Source organism: Triturus cristatus, chromosome 7 (assembly GCF_964204655.1).
Source record: "Triturus cristatus chromosome 7, aTriCri1.1, whole genome shotgun sequence".
Classification (NCBI taxonomy): Eukaryota; Metazoa; Chordata; class Amphibia; order Caudata; family Salamandridae; genus Triturus; species Triturus cristatus.
The window spans coordinates 133061799-133079673 of NC_140590.1; the positions used below are offsets into that span (position 1 = coordinate 133061799).

General features: G+C 46.1%; 1 protein-coding gene across 4 annotated transcripts in view; it reads left to right on the forward strand.

The window, feature by feature from the left end:
• The window catches only part of LOC146809024 (lens fiber membrane intrinsic protein-like), a 239751-nt gene that overhangs the window by 124742 nt on the left and 97134 nt on the right, over window positions 1-17875 (forward strand). For all 4 annotated transcript variants that reach the window (XM_085615817.1, XM_085615821.1, XM_085615822.1 and 1 more), the window contains exon 2: window positions 10134-10361. In XM_085615817.1, coding sequence (XP_085471943.1) covers window positions 10134-10361 — 228 coding nt within the window. The remainder of the gene's footprint in view (window positions 1-10133; window positions 10362-17875) is intronic.

Genomic DNA, 17875 nt, shown 5'->3' on the forward strand with positions numbered 1-17875 from the left:
TGAATGCTGTCTAGCATAGCTTTTTCTCCTAGATGCGCTGGACTATGTACAGTGTTAATAATGACTTGGACCATTGAATCAGGAAGGAACCACACAGATTTTTCCTTCGTCATCCATCCTTGATCCGTTTGGATCCCTCCTAATTCAGTCCATTTCTTTATTTCGTCTGGAGTAGCATGTGTCTGTATGTCAATTACGTCAAGAGCGGGATCCTTAACCATCATGCAATGTGTTGGTGTCGGGACTATTGTCTTTGTCATGTCGGATGTTTGAGTTTGAGCAGTCTGTTTAGCTGTTCTGTCAGCTAGATCATTGCCTTGAGAAATGATATCAGTAACTTTCGTATGAGCTTTACATTTCATAATTGATATTGCAGTGGGTAGATGTATTGCATCTAATAAGGCATGAATGAGGGGTCCGTGCTGAATGTGGGCACCGTGAGAAGTTAAATAACCTCTCTCTCGCCACAGCACGCCGAAGTCATGTACAACTCCGAATGCATAACGTGAATCAGTGTATATGTTGACTTTTTTATTTGTGGCTTGAATACAGGCTTGTGTCAGAGCGATGAGCTCTGCTGCTTGAGCGGACAAGGTATTTATACAATTTGTTTCAATGATTTCAGTGTCTGTTGTGACTGCATAAGCGGCCACTAACTCTCCTGTACCTGTTCTCATACATGAACCATCTACATACAACGTCAGGTCTGGGTCTGACAATGGGACATCTGTCAAGTCTTGTCTGGGTTTCGTCGTGATTGTAATAACTTCAATACAATCATGAGCTAGTGGGTCTGTTCCGATTACAGGTAAAAGTGTGGCAGGATTCAATGTGTTACAGCGCCTGATTTCTATATGTGGCTGAAACAATGTTAATTCGTACCCTGTAAGTCGCGCAATAGTCAAGTGTTGTGTTTGCGTTCGATTCACAAGAACCTCTACTGCATGTGGTACTTGAACTGTCAATGGATGTCCTAACACTATGGCATCGCTTTGTCTGATTGCTAAAGCTGTTGCTGCCACTGATTTTAGGCATGCAGGCAAAGCCTGAGCTACGGGATCTAATGTACTAGAAAAATAAGCACATGGTTTGTGTGATCCTGCTTGTTCCTGTGTGAGTACTGACAAGGCAGTACCTTCGCGTTCTGTAACAAAGAGTGTAAACTGTTTATTGTAACATGGTGTTGCTAAAACAGGTGCTTGGCATAAGGCTTTCTTTAGGCTTTCAAAAGCTTGTGCATGTTCCTGAGTCCAAGGGAGAACAGTCGATGTGGCTGCCTCCTGTGTTGTCAATTGAATGAGTGGTTTTGCTAGAAATGCATACTGAGGGATCCACTGCCTACAATATGAAGTGAGGCCTATGAACGCCCGCACCTCCTTTTGTGTCTTGGGTATTGGCATGTTAGCTATTAGCTGAATGCGGTCGGGTGTAAGCTGCCTTCCCTCCTTGGACAGCGAGTGTCCAAGATAAACAACTCGCTGGACACAGAATTGCAGCTTGGAAGGGGACACCTTGTGCCCCTTTTCGGCTAGAAATTGTAAAACTGTCAGTGATGCTTTCTCACATTCAGGTTCGCTTCTAGCGGTGATCAGCAGATCATCGACATATTGAAGCAGGGCAGTGTTGACTGGCATGTGGATACTGTCGAGTTCTCGTTTCAGTGCTTGGCTATAGATGCTGGGGCTTTCTGTAAATCCTTGAGGTGCGCGTGTGAATTTAAAGCTACGTCCATTTAAACTAAATCCGAACAAGTATTGGCTTTCCGGATCTATTGGGACGCTGAAAAAGGCATTCTTGAGATCAATTACAGTAAAGAATGTTGCTTCGGAATCAATAGCTGTCAGTAATGACGAGATATCTGGGACCACAGGGAATTGTGGCACAATGCATTTGTTCAATTCGCGCAGATCAATAACCAATCGATATACTGGCGGGGCCTTTGGATCTGTTCGTTTAAGAATCGGAATTATCGGGGAATTACATACATTGGAGTCTGTTTCCACAACCACTCCTTGGGCAATGAGCTCGTCAATGATTTGCAGTAAAGCCACTACAGCATCTGGTGGTAACTTGTATTGTCGCATTCGTGGTAGTACCACTCCTGCCTTTAGTGTAACTCGATATGGTGTAATATTCATGCAACCAACATCAGTAGGGCCTTGTGCCCATAAATGTGTAGGTAAAGTCTGCAGTCGGGGATCCATGTCTCGAGACACATAGTGACCTTTGAAATCACGTAAAAACAATCTTACTCCTTCCGGAGAACAACATATTATAGCTCCTAGAGCTTTCAGTGTTTTTATACCTAACAAGTTTTCTGGACATGATTTAGTAAGCAATAAATCTGTAGTTCGGGTCAAGGGTCCTATCGTAAGTGGAAGAGGCTGTGATACTTCATTAACAATAGGTTTTCCTGAAAAACCAAGGGAAATATTCTGTGAGCCTGAGAGGGGTGCCCCTGGAACTTCACTACGTTTTATAGTTGTTCAACTTGCCCCTGTATCAAGTAAAAATTTTCTATCTTGGCCTAATAGTTCACTATGTACATAAGGTCCTTCTTGGTCTACAGGGACCTCGATAAGGGGTAAGTCAACTTCCCTCTCTAGGCTGGTTCATGCGTATCGTTGATAATCAGGATAGTCATACTGTGCGGTCTGGTACAGCTGTCGTGTCGTTGTTTGTGTGGCAGCAACAGGCAGCGCTGGTGCAGCTGGCACAAACTGTATAGACTGTTGTGGAGCTGGCATGGACTGTGCATGCTGCGGGGCTCCTTGTTCATTCTGATCCTGTCTAGGTGGCCGTGGTCTTTCTTGTGTTTTACCTGTGGCGATATTACGCTTCAGGACTGGGCAATCGTGTATGTAATGACCTGGTTGTTTGCAATAGTTGCATGTCCCCTTTACAGGTCCTGCTGAATCACCGGACTGTGTCGTACCCTTTTTATGACCTTCAGCTGGAACTGTCTGGGAGACTAGCATTTTCATTTTTGTGTCTTTCATGCGTCTCTGTTCATGTTCTTGTTCCTCTCTAATTCTATTGTGATGGTACTGTAACATTTGTAACATTTGTGATGGGGTGTTACCTTGCCAGGTACTCTCGAATTTTAATACTCTATTCTTCACTTGGGGCAAGGAATTTTCAACTAATTTTGTCACAAACAGATGTGGGTATGATTCGCTACTTGCTTTTATGCCACTATTTATACCAAAACATTTTTCGAATCGGGCATAGAAATCACTAGTGTCTTCATCCTGCTTTTGTTTACAGGCTGAGATTGCACCCCAGTCTTCCTTTTTCGTGGTTAATAAACGTGGCAGTACCTGTACTAGTAAACCTGGTAGTGCTTTAGTTTTATCCCCAAGCCCTGCTCCTGCAGTTCGGGCCTTTTCTTCTGCTTCTAAGGCTGTCCAGTCTATCTTTTGGTCTCCCACCTCCCACTCTTTTTCCTTAAGTTTTTCATAAATGCCAGCAGGCATTAATACCTTTAATATTGTCATAATGTCGGGATAGGTATACTCTCCCATGAGTAACATGTCTTTAATTTCTCGGTGAAAACCCGCTGGGTCTTTGTCATGACTGGGTACCACTTTCTTCATTTCTAACAATTCTATTTTCGATATGGGCGTATATACAAATACACGTTTAAACTGATTGTCCTCGCCCTTTATTGGGTGTACTTCTCGTAAGGGATTCTGTCTGTCCATGTAATACGTCGTTCTTTCCTTGATGGGCAGTGAGACATGTTCTGGGCATACAAAAAGAATGTACTGCTTTCTTGATTCTAGTATTTCTCTAATTAACTTAGTACCTGAACCTCTCCATCTATTCGTGAGTAATTCAGTCAATATATCAGGTAAAGGACCAGGATCGGAATGTTGGCTTTTATATAGTATAAGAAGTTGTTGAATCATATAAATCCCAGCTAAACGCTGTTCATCTGGGGTGAGGTTCAAAAATGTGTGTGCTACTGTATCATCACCATATTTTCCGGGACTGTCAACCCAATGAACGGCTGACCTGGCTAATTCTTGTTCATCCATAGAATCGAGTAAATAATAACCCCTTCGTTCTCGGAGTAATTTGTCAGCGGCTTGGAACGAATGCTCGGGGGACCTTATATTTATTATAGGTGTTTGGAAATTCCTGTTATTATCCGGACATATCGGACGTATCGGGTCAGTGAAACATCTAGTACTATTACAAGATCTTCCTCTACCTACATAGGCTATGGTTTCTGACTGTCCTGTGGGCAGTCCTGATCCTTCCTCCTCCTCGTTTTGTTCAAACTGGTCTACCGCTAATCTCTCTTCGTGTAGGCGTTCTATTTCTTTACGGACCTTTCGGCACATGGCTATTATACATTTTTGCCTATCATGTCTCCCCTCTGATATATTCTGGCTCCATCTGGTAAGAGTTTGCATTATTTCCGGATCTACCCCCGGTCGGTCTTGATTTCTGATCACACAGTTTATGAGGAAACGTAACAGTTCCCCCTGTATCTCCACTTTCTGGTATTCCATAGCTCTGTTAATACATTCAGAATCTCGCCCTGTTTGGACAAAATGATATATATTATCTAGATGCATAGTCATTCCTGGTATCTTCCCTAAATACACCGCAGCTCGTCTGATACGTAATGATGCCAGGATCATTTCGTCCTCTTTTCCGGGCACAGGGTCATATCTACAATCTACAAGAAGTTCCTTAAGCGTGCGGGAATTTATGAGTTTGGGGGTACGTGGATGAGCTGATTCTTGAAAAGTAAGTTTATTTATTCTGGGTGGCGTAGAAAAAATGTTGGTAGCACCTCCAGTAGCCCCGTCTGGGGTACCGGACGTGAAAGGATTCGTTGAACGTGATACAGAAACTATAGGTGTGGACACAGCTGTAGAAGCAGCTGTAGGAACAGATGTAGAAACAGATGTGCTTGCCGGAACTTGTGTCAGGATTTGTTGCTGTAGGGATACAGATACAGGATCTTGGCGTTGAACCTCCCCGGCAGACGGTCTATGTGGGGCGGGGTTAGCATACTCGGGAGCTGCGTCATCTAAATATGAGGAAAGAAAAACATCTTCTGCTGTTCTAGGATGCCCCTTAGGATGCATTTTTATTGGGAACAATGGGGGTGGCAAGTCTTTTGGTATCTCCGGTGTAGCCTTAGGTAATCCCTCGGCCAGAAGGGGATACATACCATTCATAAGGGCATTTCTTTGTCTGTCTACTTGTTCTGATTTCACTCGTGTACCTTCTTCAATTAATAGATTTTCTCGGACTTTATTTGAATTCTCCTTATTTTTCTCCTCCTGTCTGAGTGCTTTTTCTGTACGTCTATGAGATTCTTTACGCCATAACTCAACGGCGTCTTTCTGTGACTGTCTGGCTTTCCTTTTCCATAACTCTTCCTCTACTTTCATGATGCACTCTGCATCCCAGGTCCCAGCTGCGGGCCACCTCTGACTTTCTGGTAATTCCTTGGTGTAGTCTACCCATAAATCAAGAAATAATATAGCGTCTAAGCCGTGTTTATGATACATGAAGTACCCTGGAGTGTCCCTAGGAGGAATAGGAACAGCTTCTTCGAGTACCCCTTTTCTAGTTGTGATCTGTCTTAGTTTCGAAAAGAGCGGCATATTGAGAACTGATCTGATACTTGATCTTGAACAAACTTAATACAATAAACACAATAATGAACAGTCATTCACACCACAATATGCAGGACGTTTTAACACATTTAACATTTAATATTTAAATGAGCAACAATGATGATGACGATCTAAGAAAACTTAATCACTACACATAATCCTCGGCATTAACTGAATTATTCTGAATTTATATACATGATATACTAGATATACTGCTAAACAGTACAGATACACTGCTAAAACAGTGCAGACCGGATTTGTGTACCCAAACCCGTCTGGACCGGCACAACCTATGTGCACGTCAGAACGCCTCCCCAGTAATGGTACTCACCGGGTAGCTCGGAACGGAAGGCCTCGGAACGGAACTGAACTGAACTGGACTGGACTCGACTCGAAAACTTCGGAAACTTCGGAACATCGGAAACCTCGGAACTTCGGAACTTCGGAACTTGGTGGGCCTCTATATACCTCGGATCTTGCTCTCTCAGCTAGGCTCTGGTCGGGATACTTCGCACTTCTCACCGCCTCGTCTGGGTGTTGATCGCAGCCTCAGTCGCCCCCGCTTGACCGGAGGGAGATACAGGAAATCCTGCTGGTACGCGTTGTTGTCCGTCCAGCTGTGGCAGGAGACCGGGCCTGCAACGCACCGCCGGCGCGTGAGATGAGAAAGTGTCCTTGTTCGGGCGCCATTCATCTGGTAAATAATTTAATTACCGGGACTTAATTTGATACAGAAAAATAATAAAAATAGCTCAGTAAAATAAGAGGCAAAATCCGTGATATTAGAGGTTCGGAATGGGCTTTATTCCAATGGACGATTCGAATCGTGGACTCCAAGTTCCATCACCACGGAGGTTCAGGAAGTGAAGTACATACTTTATTGATAAGTAATCACTTTTATACAATAGGCATTACAGTGAAGCAAATGCAGGAGGCGTAACAATTGATAGTAAAGATAAAACATACATGCGTAGCAAAAGTGGGCGTAACTGGGTGTAACTAAAGAACGTCATCAGGTATGATGTCATAATAGGGTGGTTCCATGAAAGAATTTCGCAATGTCAGCAGAAATACTTGGCAGAAATGCGCGCGCAGCAGCATGACGTATGATTGACGTGCAACTAGGGGGTGAAGGGGATTTGACATTTAGCTCTACATGTGGCGACAGATGTCTGGAGGGTCAAGTCAACCTAATCCCAAATCATATCTAACATCCTATGTTTAAAGAACTATGTTACCCAAAAGAGAGGTCTCTTAGAGTAGAATCTTATTCTATACTGACTATACTGACTGTTAGTGCGTGTACAAGCGTCTAAGTGTCTACACTAGATGCGAGGGCAGAAGTCTTCCATAATAATAGGGCTATGAATTACTTGCATAAAGACAGAGAAGCCGGGCCTTTGCTCGGTAGCTGGAAGAATGTTTACTTAAACTACTAGACAGGAATGCATTGGGCAGGGAGCGGAGCAGATAATTTCGAAGGTGAAATACAGTTTTTGGCAGGCAACAGGCTGATGTCAGGCACCGTGAGCCGCGCAGGGAATGAGACAAAGTTCATGGTCACAGATGCAAGCTCAGACTGGAGCTTTCAGAGGCAGAAGGAAAGAAAAGCTTGATGACAGAATCAGGGCCTACTTGCCTGGACTGTAAAATGGCATAAGTGAACCATATAAAGCCGGTGGCCTTTCATACTTAGGAATGGAATATCCGGCCTATTCATGGCGGATCTGAAAGAGGACATGTTGACGGTGGACGCACATGTGTTTGCGTCTTCATAACTGGAACTGGAGGGAACATACATGTACTTGTGATTCATACATGAAACCGTTGGGGTCCAAGATAGGGGACATAACTGATCAGAAAAATCCATATTTCCACATGGGAGAGGGTATCATTTACCTTTGGATGTAAGTAGATTTAACAGAAGAGACGATGGCCTTTTACTCTTTCACTATCTTCATGAGCTCGACTAGTGTCTGGGACAGTTTTGACTTTCTCAGTTCATTTTCCACTTTTCTTACATGGCTTGAGCTAAACAGTGAAAAAAACATGAATCATTCAGTTTTCTGCAAGAATTATTGAGTTGCAGAGAGCCAGTTTGTCTAGAATAGCTTTAATGACATTCCTGTAGTCACAAGTAGCATCTTTGATGTTCTTGTAGGGATGAAGATGCTTGGATTTGGTGGTGATGTGCTTTTGGAGGACTGAAGAGTGGGCAGTGGAGTCATCTGGTTATGAGTGGCTTAGCAGTTGTAGTTAGTAAGAATGTGAAATGGGACAGGCCGATGATCAGACCAATCTATGTCGCAGAGGGTAGAGGGGCGGACACAATTGGAGCCCTCGAACGTCTGTTCAAGCGTTATGCCTTTTCTGCGAGTGGGGTAGGTGTCTAATTGCTTTAAGTTGCCTTGTCAAGCTAGATCGTTCCTTGACATAAAATGTTTTCTGTGTGCATTATCCCAAAAGATTTTAAAATCACATCAAAATGTATTGTTGAGTGACAGCATGCAGTTAGGAGAATGTTCAACTGACCAATACAGTTTGTATCGCTGTTTTGTAGTTGGTAAATTACTTGTATTTATAAAATGGTGGTGAGCGAGAGATAGTTGAGATAATTGCAGTGTTTGTAGTTATAGCACACTTGTAGAAAAGTGATTTTGCAGTTTATACATTTCTTACTGATGGCAGCCAGGCCCAATTGGAGGCTTCCTGCTTAATTAGTGACATCCGCAAAAAGAACAATTGATGGACAGAATGTTGAACAATGTCAAACATTCACCCCAGTGCAGAGATCTGGGCCTAGACCCGTCATTTTTTTACTCCCCATGTAATTCCAGTTTAAACCCAGCCATATGCAAATCAGTCTTCACCCTTCTTCCCATGGGAGCAGTCCAGCGAGAACTGCCAGGCTAGGTCCTCCCTGGACTGGAAACAAGCATCCTAGGACCAGTTTCGGGGTTTCACCCCTTATTAGCCAGGCTAGCTTGATTCCAGTGCCATGTAGAGCACGGGATACGTAGCACATTTAGCTGGGCTCACTGTGTCACACGATTCAAGCTAGCCTGGCTGATGGGGAGTAATACACTAATACCCCAAAACCGGTCCGAGGATGCTTGTTTCTGGTCCAGGGAGGACCTGGCTTGCACTTTGGGCTGGACAGTTCCCATGAGGAGCAGGGTCAAGACTGATTTGCATATGGCTGGGTTTAAACTGAGGTGGCATGGTGGGCAAAAGAATGATGGATTCAACCCAGATCTCCTGACTGGGGGTGAATGTATGATATATTCAGCATTCCGTCCATCATTTGTTTGCGTGATGCTTAGCGACATCCAGCACAAACAAAAGGAAAAAATAAAGTTTAAGTAATTTGGAAAGCAGAAGGTGGCTACCAAGGAGGCAAATGTATATTTACCCCATTCCACCACACACTACTCACTGTCTGTGTCTGAGCCACTGGAAAAGCAGAATACTGGCTGTCGCATCCTCTGGAACTGGCAAAGACAACATGAAGGGAAACCACCATTTCAATCAACTGCTCACGGTGTCCTTCATATAACACCAGCCATACTGTAGAGGAGATAGCCTAACAAATAGGGGGGTCGGCCTTGAATCTGGGGAACTGGGTTCGAGTCTCGGCAATGACGCTGAACATCCTGTGATTATGGGCAAATCACTTAATCTCCCCGTGCCTAACATACATGAATGTGTGTCCTCATGTAATGCAACTGGTGCTATGTAAAGCGCTCTGATAACCGAATCGGGTCAAGTTCGCGCTATATAAAACTCTGTAAAATAAAAAATTTAACGTACCACTTACACAGTAATAATGTAACATTTGACACGCACAACACAGTATACACTATGCCACACACACATAAAACAGTGCGCATCCATATTGGGGGGTGGGAAGTAAAGTCCACATTTGTGGGAGAATGGAGGAATTTTACAAGAGGGTCACCTTTTCCTTGTGTGCTAAAGCAAAAAGATCTTCTTCACTCAACTCAGCCAGGCTGACCAACAACCTTCTGGGTTGTGTTGGTGGGAGTGGGCAGTACACACCCTAGACTTTGAGTGCACACCCTGGGCAGCAGGGCTCCGTTTTCAGCTGGGGATCATCACTATAACGCTGGGCTCTTAGTGGACTCCACATTGCAGTGTCCAGTGAGGAAAAATTGCAGGTGAGACCAAAAAATGTCATAGAGACACAGTGACACAATTCTACGAGCCATGCTTGGTCTTAAATTCTATATATCTTCCTATCTGTGTATGCAACTTTCTATTAAAGGATCTGAATGTCATTCAATCTGTGTTTTCAGCCACACTAGCCGTGTCTACAGTTGTGACACCCTTGTAATATCAACTCCTCGGTAACATGCAATATCCTCACTACCTATGGTTAGAGATATTTTACCCCATATGCTAACATAATGTACCATTCTTGTTTCTCCTATATGCTTTGCTTATGATTGTACAATTATTTTCACTTCCTAGACATGTGGTCCAGTTTTGCCCTCAGCGTCCCTTTGCCACTTCAGAAGCAAACCATGGTGGAACTTAAAATCATAGGCATGCTCTCTTCCTGGACCAGCGCCATCTTCGTCATGATTGTGACATCCAATGACTTCTGGATTAAGAGCAACACCAAGGTGCAATCTGGAAATATTGGGCTCTGGAGGAACTGCTCGCCCGACACATGCTCTCCCATATTACCCGAAGCTGGTAAGAAATAAGCCTATATTGAGATTATTTAAAACATTTTGTGTGCCTGATTACCTTTTCACAGGTCTTGCCCTTAAGGTGTACATTACACAAGTCTGTTGATGTACAATGGGGACGGGCATGTGAGAAGGCTGACCAATGGGTGTGAATGCAGTCCAGCCTGATGCCAATCATCTTCATCCATATGTGACATCAGCAGGCTCCTCCCCCTCAAACAATGGCTGCTGATTTTGTAAAGCCAAGAAATGACCTGTAAAAATGCACCTTCAGCCGAAACTAGAAATATAAGGAGGGAATCTACTGAGTGCTCAACGTGAGTAGGAGCAACAAACAATGGCAAAGCCAATAGGTTTCACTTCTGCAAATTCTATTGGCAATATCATTGAGTTAGTTAGACATGTCACACTGCAGTGCAAGCTGCTGTTCAGCATGGCTTAAAGTAAAAAAAAAAGCCCTATCACACGTTCAAAGGTTGCGTATGATAGTGCTTTATGAAAAGCTTTAAGCCATGTAGTGCAACAGCTAGCGCCGTTGTGCAACATGTTTAAACAAGCGGCCGCAAAAGTGATTGCGATCAAACATCAAAGCGGCTGTGCGGCCGCGAAAGTGAAAGTAATCGTGGTCAAGCACGGCGCACGCGCCCGCTCACATGCACTGTAGCTCTAGGCTGGCCTGGTAGCACCTTTTGGAGCTCTCTCAAAAAGTCTCGCCAGACCAGCGCATGCGCTGGGTCAGGCGAGACCTAAAAATGAAAGTGCCCTCGTAAGTGGTGCTCATGTAAATCACTCCAATACCTTTGGGCCAAGATTGCACCACAAAAAAGAATTAAATGAAAATAAAAGTCCCTAAATGGAAATGAAAAGGATATGAAGGAGGAAGGTGGGGGACACACGTGGTAGGTCGCTGGAGCGGGGAGGAGGACATGGTGAGTTAAAAGGGGGGGGGGAGGATTGTCCTAAACGGGTCAGCAGGTGGTGTGTTTACAAGGTAGAATGGAGCACTCCAATACCTTCGGATAGTATTTGAGCTACATAAATACATACATAAAGGGGGCAATAATAAGCGTAGACAGCCGACCATGGCTACCGCTTGAAGGCACACAGGAACAGCAATGGTGCAGGAACAGCAATGGTGGAAGTAAGTGCGGTTGTGGGGAGGCAACTGGGATGTTGGAATGCCGTGAATGGGAGAGAAAGGGGTGCAAACAACACAGGCTTGTTAAGTGTCCCGCTGCAGGAAGATGACAAACACAAGCATTCGTATGGAGTGCTCATTCGTAAATGATAAAAAAAGTACCTTCTCTGTGAGTAACCAGTGGAAGGACACTAGCCAGTGCCCAGAAGCTGTACTTGGGCCAAGCTCCACGCCACAGACAGCAAAGCAGAGCAGGAAGTGAAAACAGACGACGTGCAGACTCCGTGGTGTCAAATCTGAAGAATGCAAATTAGAGGGACATTGGAATCAACGAATGGTCATTTCAGGTAAGTATTGGGTTCAGAGCCCCTTTTAAGACTTTTTTGTTTGTTCGAATAGAAGAGATTTTGCAAGCACAGCTGAAGCGCTGTGCATGGGAAACCTAAAAAGCAACTGAAGAAACTCGGTCTGAGACCAGAGATCAGTTTGAGAAAAGATATCTCAAGCTGTGTTTATTAACAAGAGGAGCGCACATTTTAAAAGAATAAATTACATAGATCATCAACATATATTTCATCCAGATTAAAAACAATTTTTGTTTACATATATTTACATTGTTTTTGATCCCCATACAGGGTCAGTTAGACGGTTCACTTCCTGACCATCATCCTCAATCCTAAATGTGTGAGCTCATAATCCTGCTCCTTCTCAGCCTTCTGGAATCTCTTCATCCAGAGTCTTAAATTTGCTCAGCTTCTAAAATTTAGGAGCAGGACCGAAAGAACCATGTCAGAGACATTCTTTGCTGTACCCCGCTGAAACTGGTTGGAGAGATGTGATTGACCAACCGGACCACACTTGGTTTCCTGGTGCAGACTGCATAAGTCATATGAAGTCATATGAAGGGAACATCCGACCTTTCTAGAGAACCAGGATGGAAGTATCAGCCTCCACCTCCACCCGTTCTCTATCCCAGATTAAAAAATCAAGGCTCCAAGACCCTCACAGGTCCACAAAGGAAATAGCCAGTTGAATGGAATGTGTTTATTTGTGATATCAAGATGACCAATAGTATCCCTGCCAATCGGGAGCCCTCTCCACCTCAAAATACGGCGGTTTCCTAAATCTCATGACTAATAAAAAATTATGTACTGACATCATTCATCCACACCAAGAGTAACACCAGTAAATGACCTAAAATTAGGGATAGAGTTAGTGGGAGATACAGATGAGGTAAGTGGGGACCTGGAGAGGTTGACCCTCAGTTATCAAGCCGTATTTGTGCTCAGATGTGGGAAGCCTTCCTGTCCTAGCTTAACACTCACTAGCTAAAATGGATACCTTTAATTCTGGTACCCTGTTGCATCCAAAATGTGGCCGCACCTTTGCTCATTGTAATGTTCCAATAATTTTGATTCAGACAGTACATTCACAGCATTTAACATTTCTGAGGTTATATAACTGAATTATGGCATTTATGAAACAACTCCCAAAATACTGGGGGAACTGGGACTGGGATTTCCTACACTGGAATCTATCTGGCTGCTACCACTGGACTCAACCCTCCCTGGGGAGTCCAGAAAATTAAAACTGCGCGCAGGGGATAGTCTACCCTCCAGAGCTACTTTGCCTCTGGTGGAGGCCCTCTCAGCCTCCTCTACCCTCTCCCGCGCCAAGACCCACTCAGTCTCTCGCTGTTGCTTCCTGGCCTCCAGCTGTGCCATAGCCTGAGCATGCTCTAACCTGAGCTTCTCTAACGCCAGCTGGTGCTCCCTTTCTTTCCTCCTATCTTCCCACTCCTCTGGGGACAGGGAAAGGGATGAGGCGCTGCCTCCTACGCTGGACCCAGCAAGGGACGCCCTACCTATGGGGTCCTCACTCTCTACTGGCGTCCAGGTATTGTCATCCTCTACCTCCTCTTCTGGTCCTGAAGTTCGTACAGGGTGTCGGACTCTCCCTCTGTACAGTACCTTTCTAACTCCTGCCTCTGGCGCCAAGCTAGCTCATAGGGATCACAAGCATGCTCCATTCTGGCGGACGTTATGGTAAAAAGATTCTACAGGGAACCTAGGGGTCTGAGCCTAACAGGAGCACACGATTCACAAAAAGATTCAGCAAGCTCTCTAACCCAGAGAACTCACACTCACTTGCCTAGTGCCACACACCATTCATCCACACACACAACCCTCCCCTCGGACTGGTAAGGCAGTTTCTACCACCCCTGATTCCTCAACCTGACCACCACGTGACACAGGTACCAACTCTGGGCGCAGGGCGGGGGACAAATGTACTGGACACTATTACGCTGCCACCACTGGATCCCACCCTCTGGTGAATCCAGAAACACAATGCACTAAGGGGGATGATCTACCCTCCCGAGCTAGGGACACCTAACTCACAGTGCACAAAAACACATTTCCAAAGAAATGACAATTAAAAACAATCTTAGAACAATAATCCCTATACCATGTGATTTATCTAAATGCAGAGTTTTGTAGTGCGGCCAGTTGCCGCTGCGGTACAGCGCAAACGCAAGTCCAAATCCCACCGCTGATCACCAATGTTAGAAATGGGATTTCTGGTTGGCTAAGGCTTGCGCCAAAGTCAGGCAGAAACCACCACTCTAGTCAGGGCAAGGAAGTTACACGCCAAAGATAACCCCTGCTCACCCCCTTGGTAGCTTGGCACGAGCAGACAGGCTTATCCCTGAGGCGATGTGTAAAGCGTTTGCGCGCGCACCCAGCAACAACACCCAAGGCCCACCACAAAGGAAACTCCACACAAGGTATTCTATAAAAATAACCTTTGTATTATACACAACACATTAGATAAAAACACACACTTTACAATGTGCCAACAGGCACGGGCAGAATTTACAAGGGATTATATATACAGGGGACAGGGCCACATGGACCACTGTCAGGAATTAGCACTTTGTAGAAATAGCACTTAGAACGTAGGAATAATATTTTAGAACATAGCACACAATAACATATATAACACACAATCAGTAACTCCTGATAACCAGAAAGCACCACCTACGCAACCCTAACCACCTTAGGAAAATACTGCGCAGGGAATCAGGACCTCACCAGTACCACCTGTACTAGGAGAAAAACAACCACCTAAGTATCACTCTACCTGTAGGGGTCTAAGCACATAAACACATGCTGCATAAAATACATTGAGGTGTAAACACAATTCAGGAAAGAAAATATCATTAAGGCATTGCGCAGGCGCAAAAAGTACATGTATGAAAATCGCCAAGCGCCCTAGGGGAGGGCACAACACCAGATAACTGTCCGCAGGCCAACTGGCCTCTCAGGATGCAGAAATACCCAATATACAAGAATGTCAGGGCGCGACTGCGCAGGCTGCGCAAGCCCGGAGCACAAGGCACAACCTAAACGTTGCAGCTGCCCACTAAGTGCTGGGCAGCTGTAGGGACTGGGGCCTGGGCACCTCTGGGCCTTTAGAACAAATATGGCATGTCTTGGAGCCTCCCTGGGCTCTGCAAAGAAAAAGAATGCCCCCAAGCGTTGGAGCGCACCAGCGCTCTAAAAGGATGTGCCCCACGTTGTTGGAGCGCACCAGCGCTTAAAAATGATGTGCCCCACGTTGTTGGAGCGCACCAGCGCTTAAAAATGATGTGCCCCACGTTGGAGCGCCTCGCGCTCTGAACAACACTGCCCCCTTCGTTGGAGCAACTTCGCGCTCGTGAGATCTCAACCAGCTGGAGCCTCACTGGGCTTCACAAAACAATGCGGTCCGCGTTGGAGCCTGTGGGGCCCTCAAACAACTATCTGCCCCTAGCAACGGGGGCCACGTAGGCTTGGCACAATAGTGCGGGGGAGCGGACCAGTCATCAAAGCATGCGCACGGAGTCCCCCCAGCCCTGCTCAACTCACCGGGCTGTTGCTCGGGGGGGGCTCCCGCGTCGTCTCCGCTCCGCTCTTATGCGGGACCGGCAGCACTCCAGACGGGCAGCAGCGACGCTGCTGCTTGCAGGCTCGCCCTCTCTTCTTCTCAGGGAAGCGCGGGGTAGGCTCCCGTCCGCTTCCTTCCCACAGCGCGGGGCTTCAATGCCCCGCCCACCACCAGACGGGACTTTCCTTTGCTTCCGGGTCGCCGCAGGCAGCGCGGCGGCCCGAGTTCCCAGTGGCGGCGGAGATACGGGGTGAGCTCCCGTTCTAAAGCAATATATGGCGGGGTGGGCACCCGCCGTAGGGAGATAATAAAATAAGCGGGGTAGGCACCCGTAGTTTAAATACTGAAGGAAGCGGGGTAGGCACCCGCCAACGACCACGGCGATGTCCCTGGCAGGGTGGGCACCTGCCAGGGGACTTTAAGGTCGGCAAAGACGGGGCAAACGCCGGGTGGGCACCGGCTTTCAGACATAAAGCGCTCCTAGCGCTAGGGCCAAAAAGCGAAAGCGCTCTAGAAGCGCTGGGGGCACCCAACCAAGCGCTCCTAGCGCTATATGTAAAATAAAAGCGCCTCCAGGCGTTTAGGGGAGACAAATGAAGCGCTCCCAGCGCTTTGGGGTGAGAATGACCCCCAAGTCCAGCAAAGTCCTTAGTAAGGTGGGCAGGGGGCAAGGCTGGGCCAGGGGCCAGCTCACTGGGCCCTCCAGGCAGGAAGGCAGTCCAAAGTGGCGGTTTCTCCTGGCCTCCAGCAGCAGCAGCCCCCCTCAGGATCCTGGAAGAGAACCGTTTCTGTGGGGACACAGCCCCATTTTTATACACTGAAACCCTTTGTTCTTGATTCAGGGTGAGGGGGAAAACCAGTCGCAGCTGGTTGGGGAGCACCCTTGATGTGCTCAGCCCCTCACTCTATTCATTGGCAGGGCTAGGGTCGTCAGTCGCACCGCAGGGGGCGGAGCCAGCATTGTGTGTGGAAATCCCTGCCCTATTCAGGACCCAGGTGTACTCCTCCCACCCATCTAGCTGCTGATCTCCCCATTCACCACTGGGTGACTCATCCTGACTCGGGGGAATCCCTAGCCCGTCACATGACATGACCAGCCAATCACGCGACAGACACACTGCACACAGAAGTGCCCACTTCTAGAAGTGGCACTTCCACACTAGGTACATGCACGCCGCACACATCATCGCGCAGCATTCACTCCCACGAGTCCGCACATACCAAACTCGGGCCTGCACACCCCACGCATCAGGAACTACTAGGGACACATACATTCCCCATGCATTCCTATGGGAGGGCAGGCCTATCTCACCACATGCACTCAGAGTACACACGCACTTTACCCTGGGACACAGGGAAAGTGCGCAGAAACCAAAAAATCACCACACCAAGTCACCAGTAAAAAGCAAAAAAGTTCAGGGGTGAACCTGCCAGAAGGGCCAAGTCCAACAGTACCTTTACTCTTGATCATTAGTGGCTCAAGCACCATAGGCTAAAAACAAATTCCCAGATAGTTAGAATAATCATTTTATGAGTTGTCACTTTCATCTGACCACAAGAATATTTCACTTACAATGGATCCCTTATTGGTACAATAGCTCTCAAACTAACCTAACTAGTTTCATTTCTAGCCGGGGATGCCACATCGTGTTAATTTACTAATACCAATTACTCAATTCTCTCCCTTAAAGAAGAAACATCAGTTTTTACCTGACCTTGTGAAACCCTAAATAATAATATGTTGTGTTGCTGAACAGACACTCTGTTGCAAGGCCACTCCACAGCAACTAGGAGACAAGAGGTGGTGCTAGACTAAAGCATTTCTAGGCCGCTACCTTATAGTTCCTCAAAAAGCCACACAAGGGCTCCAGTTGATAACAAATGGTGTTAACATTGAACTTGTCACTAAGGAAAAGGGAAGATCCAAATGTGATTTGCTGGGGTTTCAAAAATCCTTGCTCCAGAGCTGAAAGAAGCACTGGGGAGGTGAGAAACAGGGACCAGGAGAGCTAAAAAGGAAATAGAGGGAATATGGAAGTAGACTTTTGAATGGATTTGTCTTCCCAATTAGCTAAGAATTCCCTGTGTGGAGCAATAATGTATTGTAGGGAGCTTGCATAGGAATCTGGAAGAATATTGAAGATGGTTTAGTGAGAAGTGCAAGTTAGAGTAATCTGGGCAAAATAAAGTTAGAAATCATGATTAAATCTTGTAGGCTTGCGGAGTTACATTGCTACTATTTCTCTGGGTTGTCAGCTTTTTAGGAGGACAGAAGTACCGGAATTAGAGGGAGTGCCCTCTAAGGGTGTCAGAGACTTGCCCTAACCCTCACAGCACTGTGGTCTGACTGAGATTTCTTTATTGAAATGGCTAGCGAACTCCAGTTTTCACCTTACAGTGTGCGGTAGGGTATCGCCTTCTGATCCAAGGCGTGGCAGAATTCGTCTGGGAGG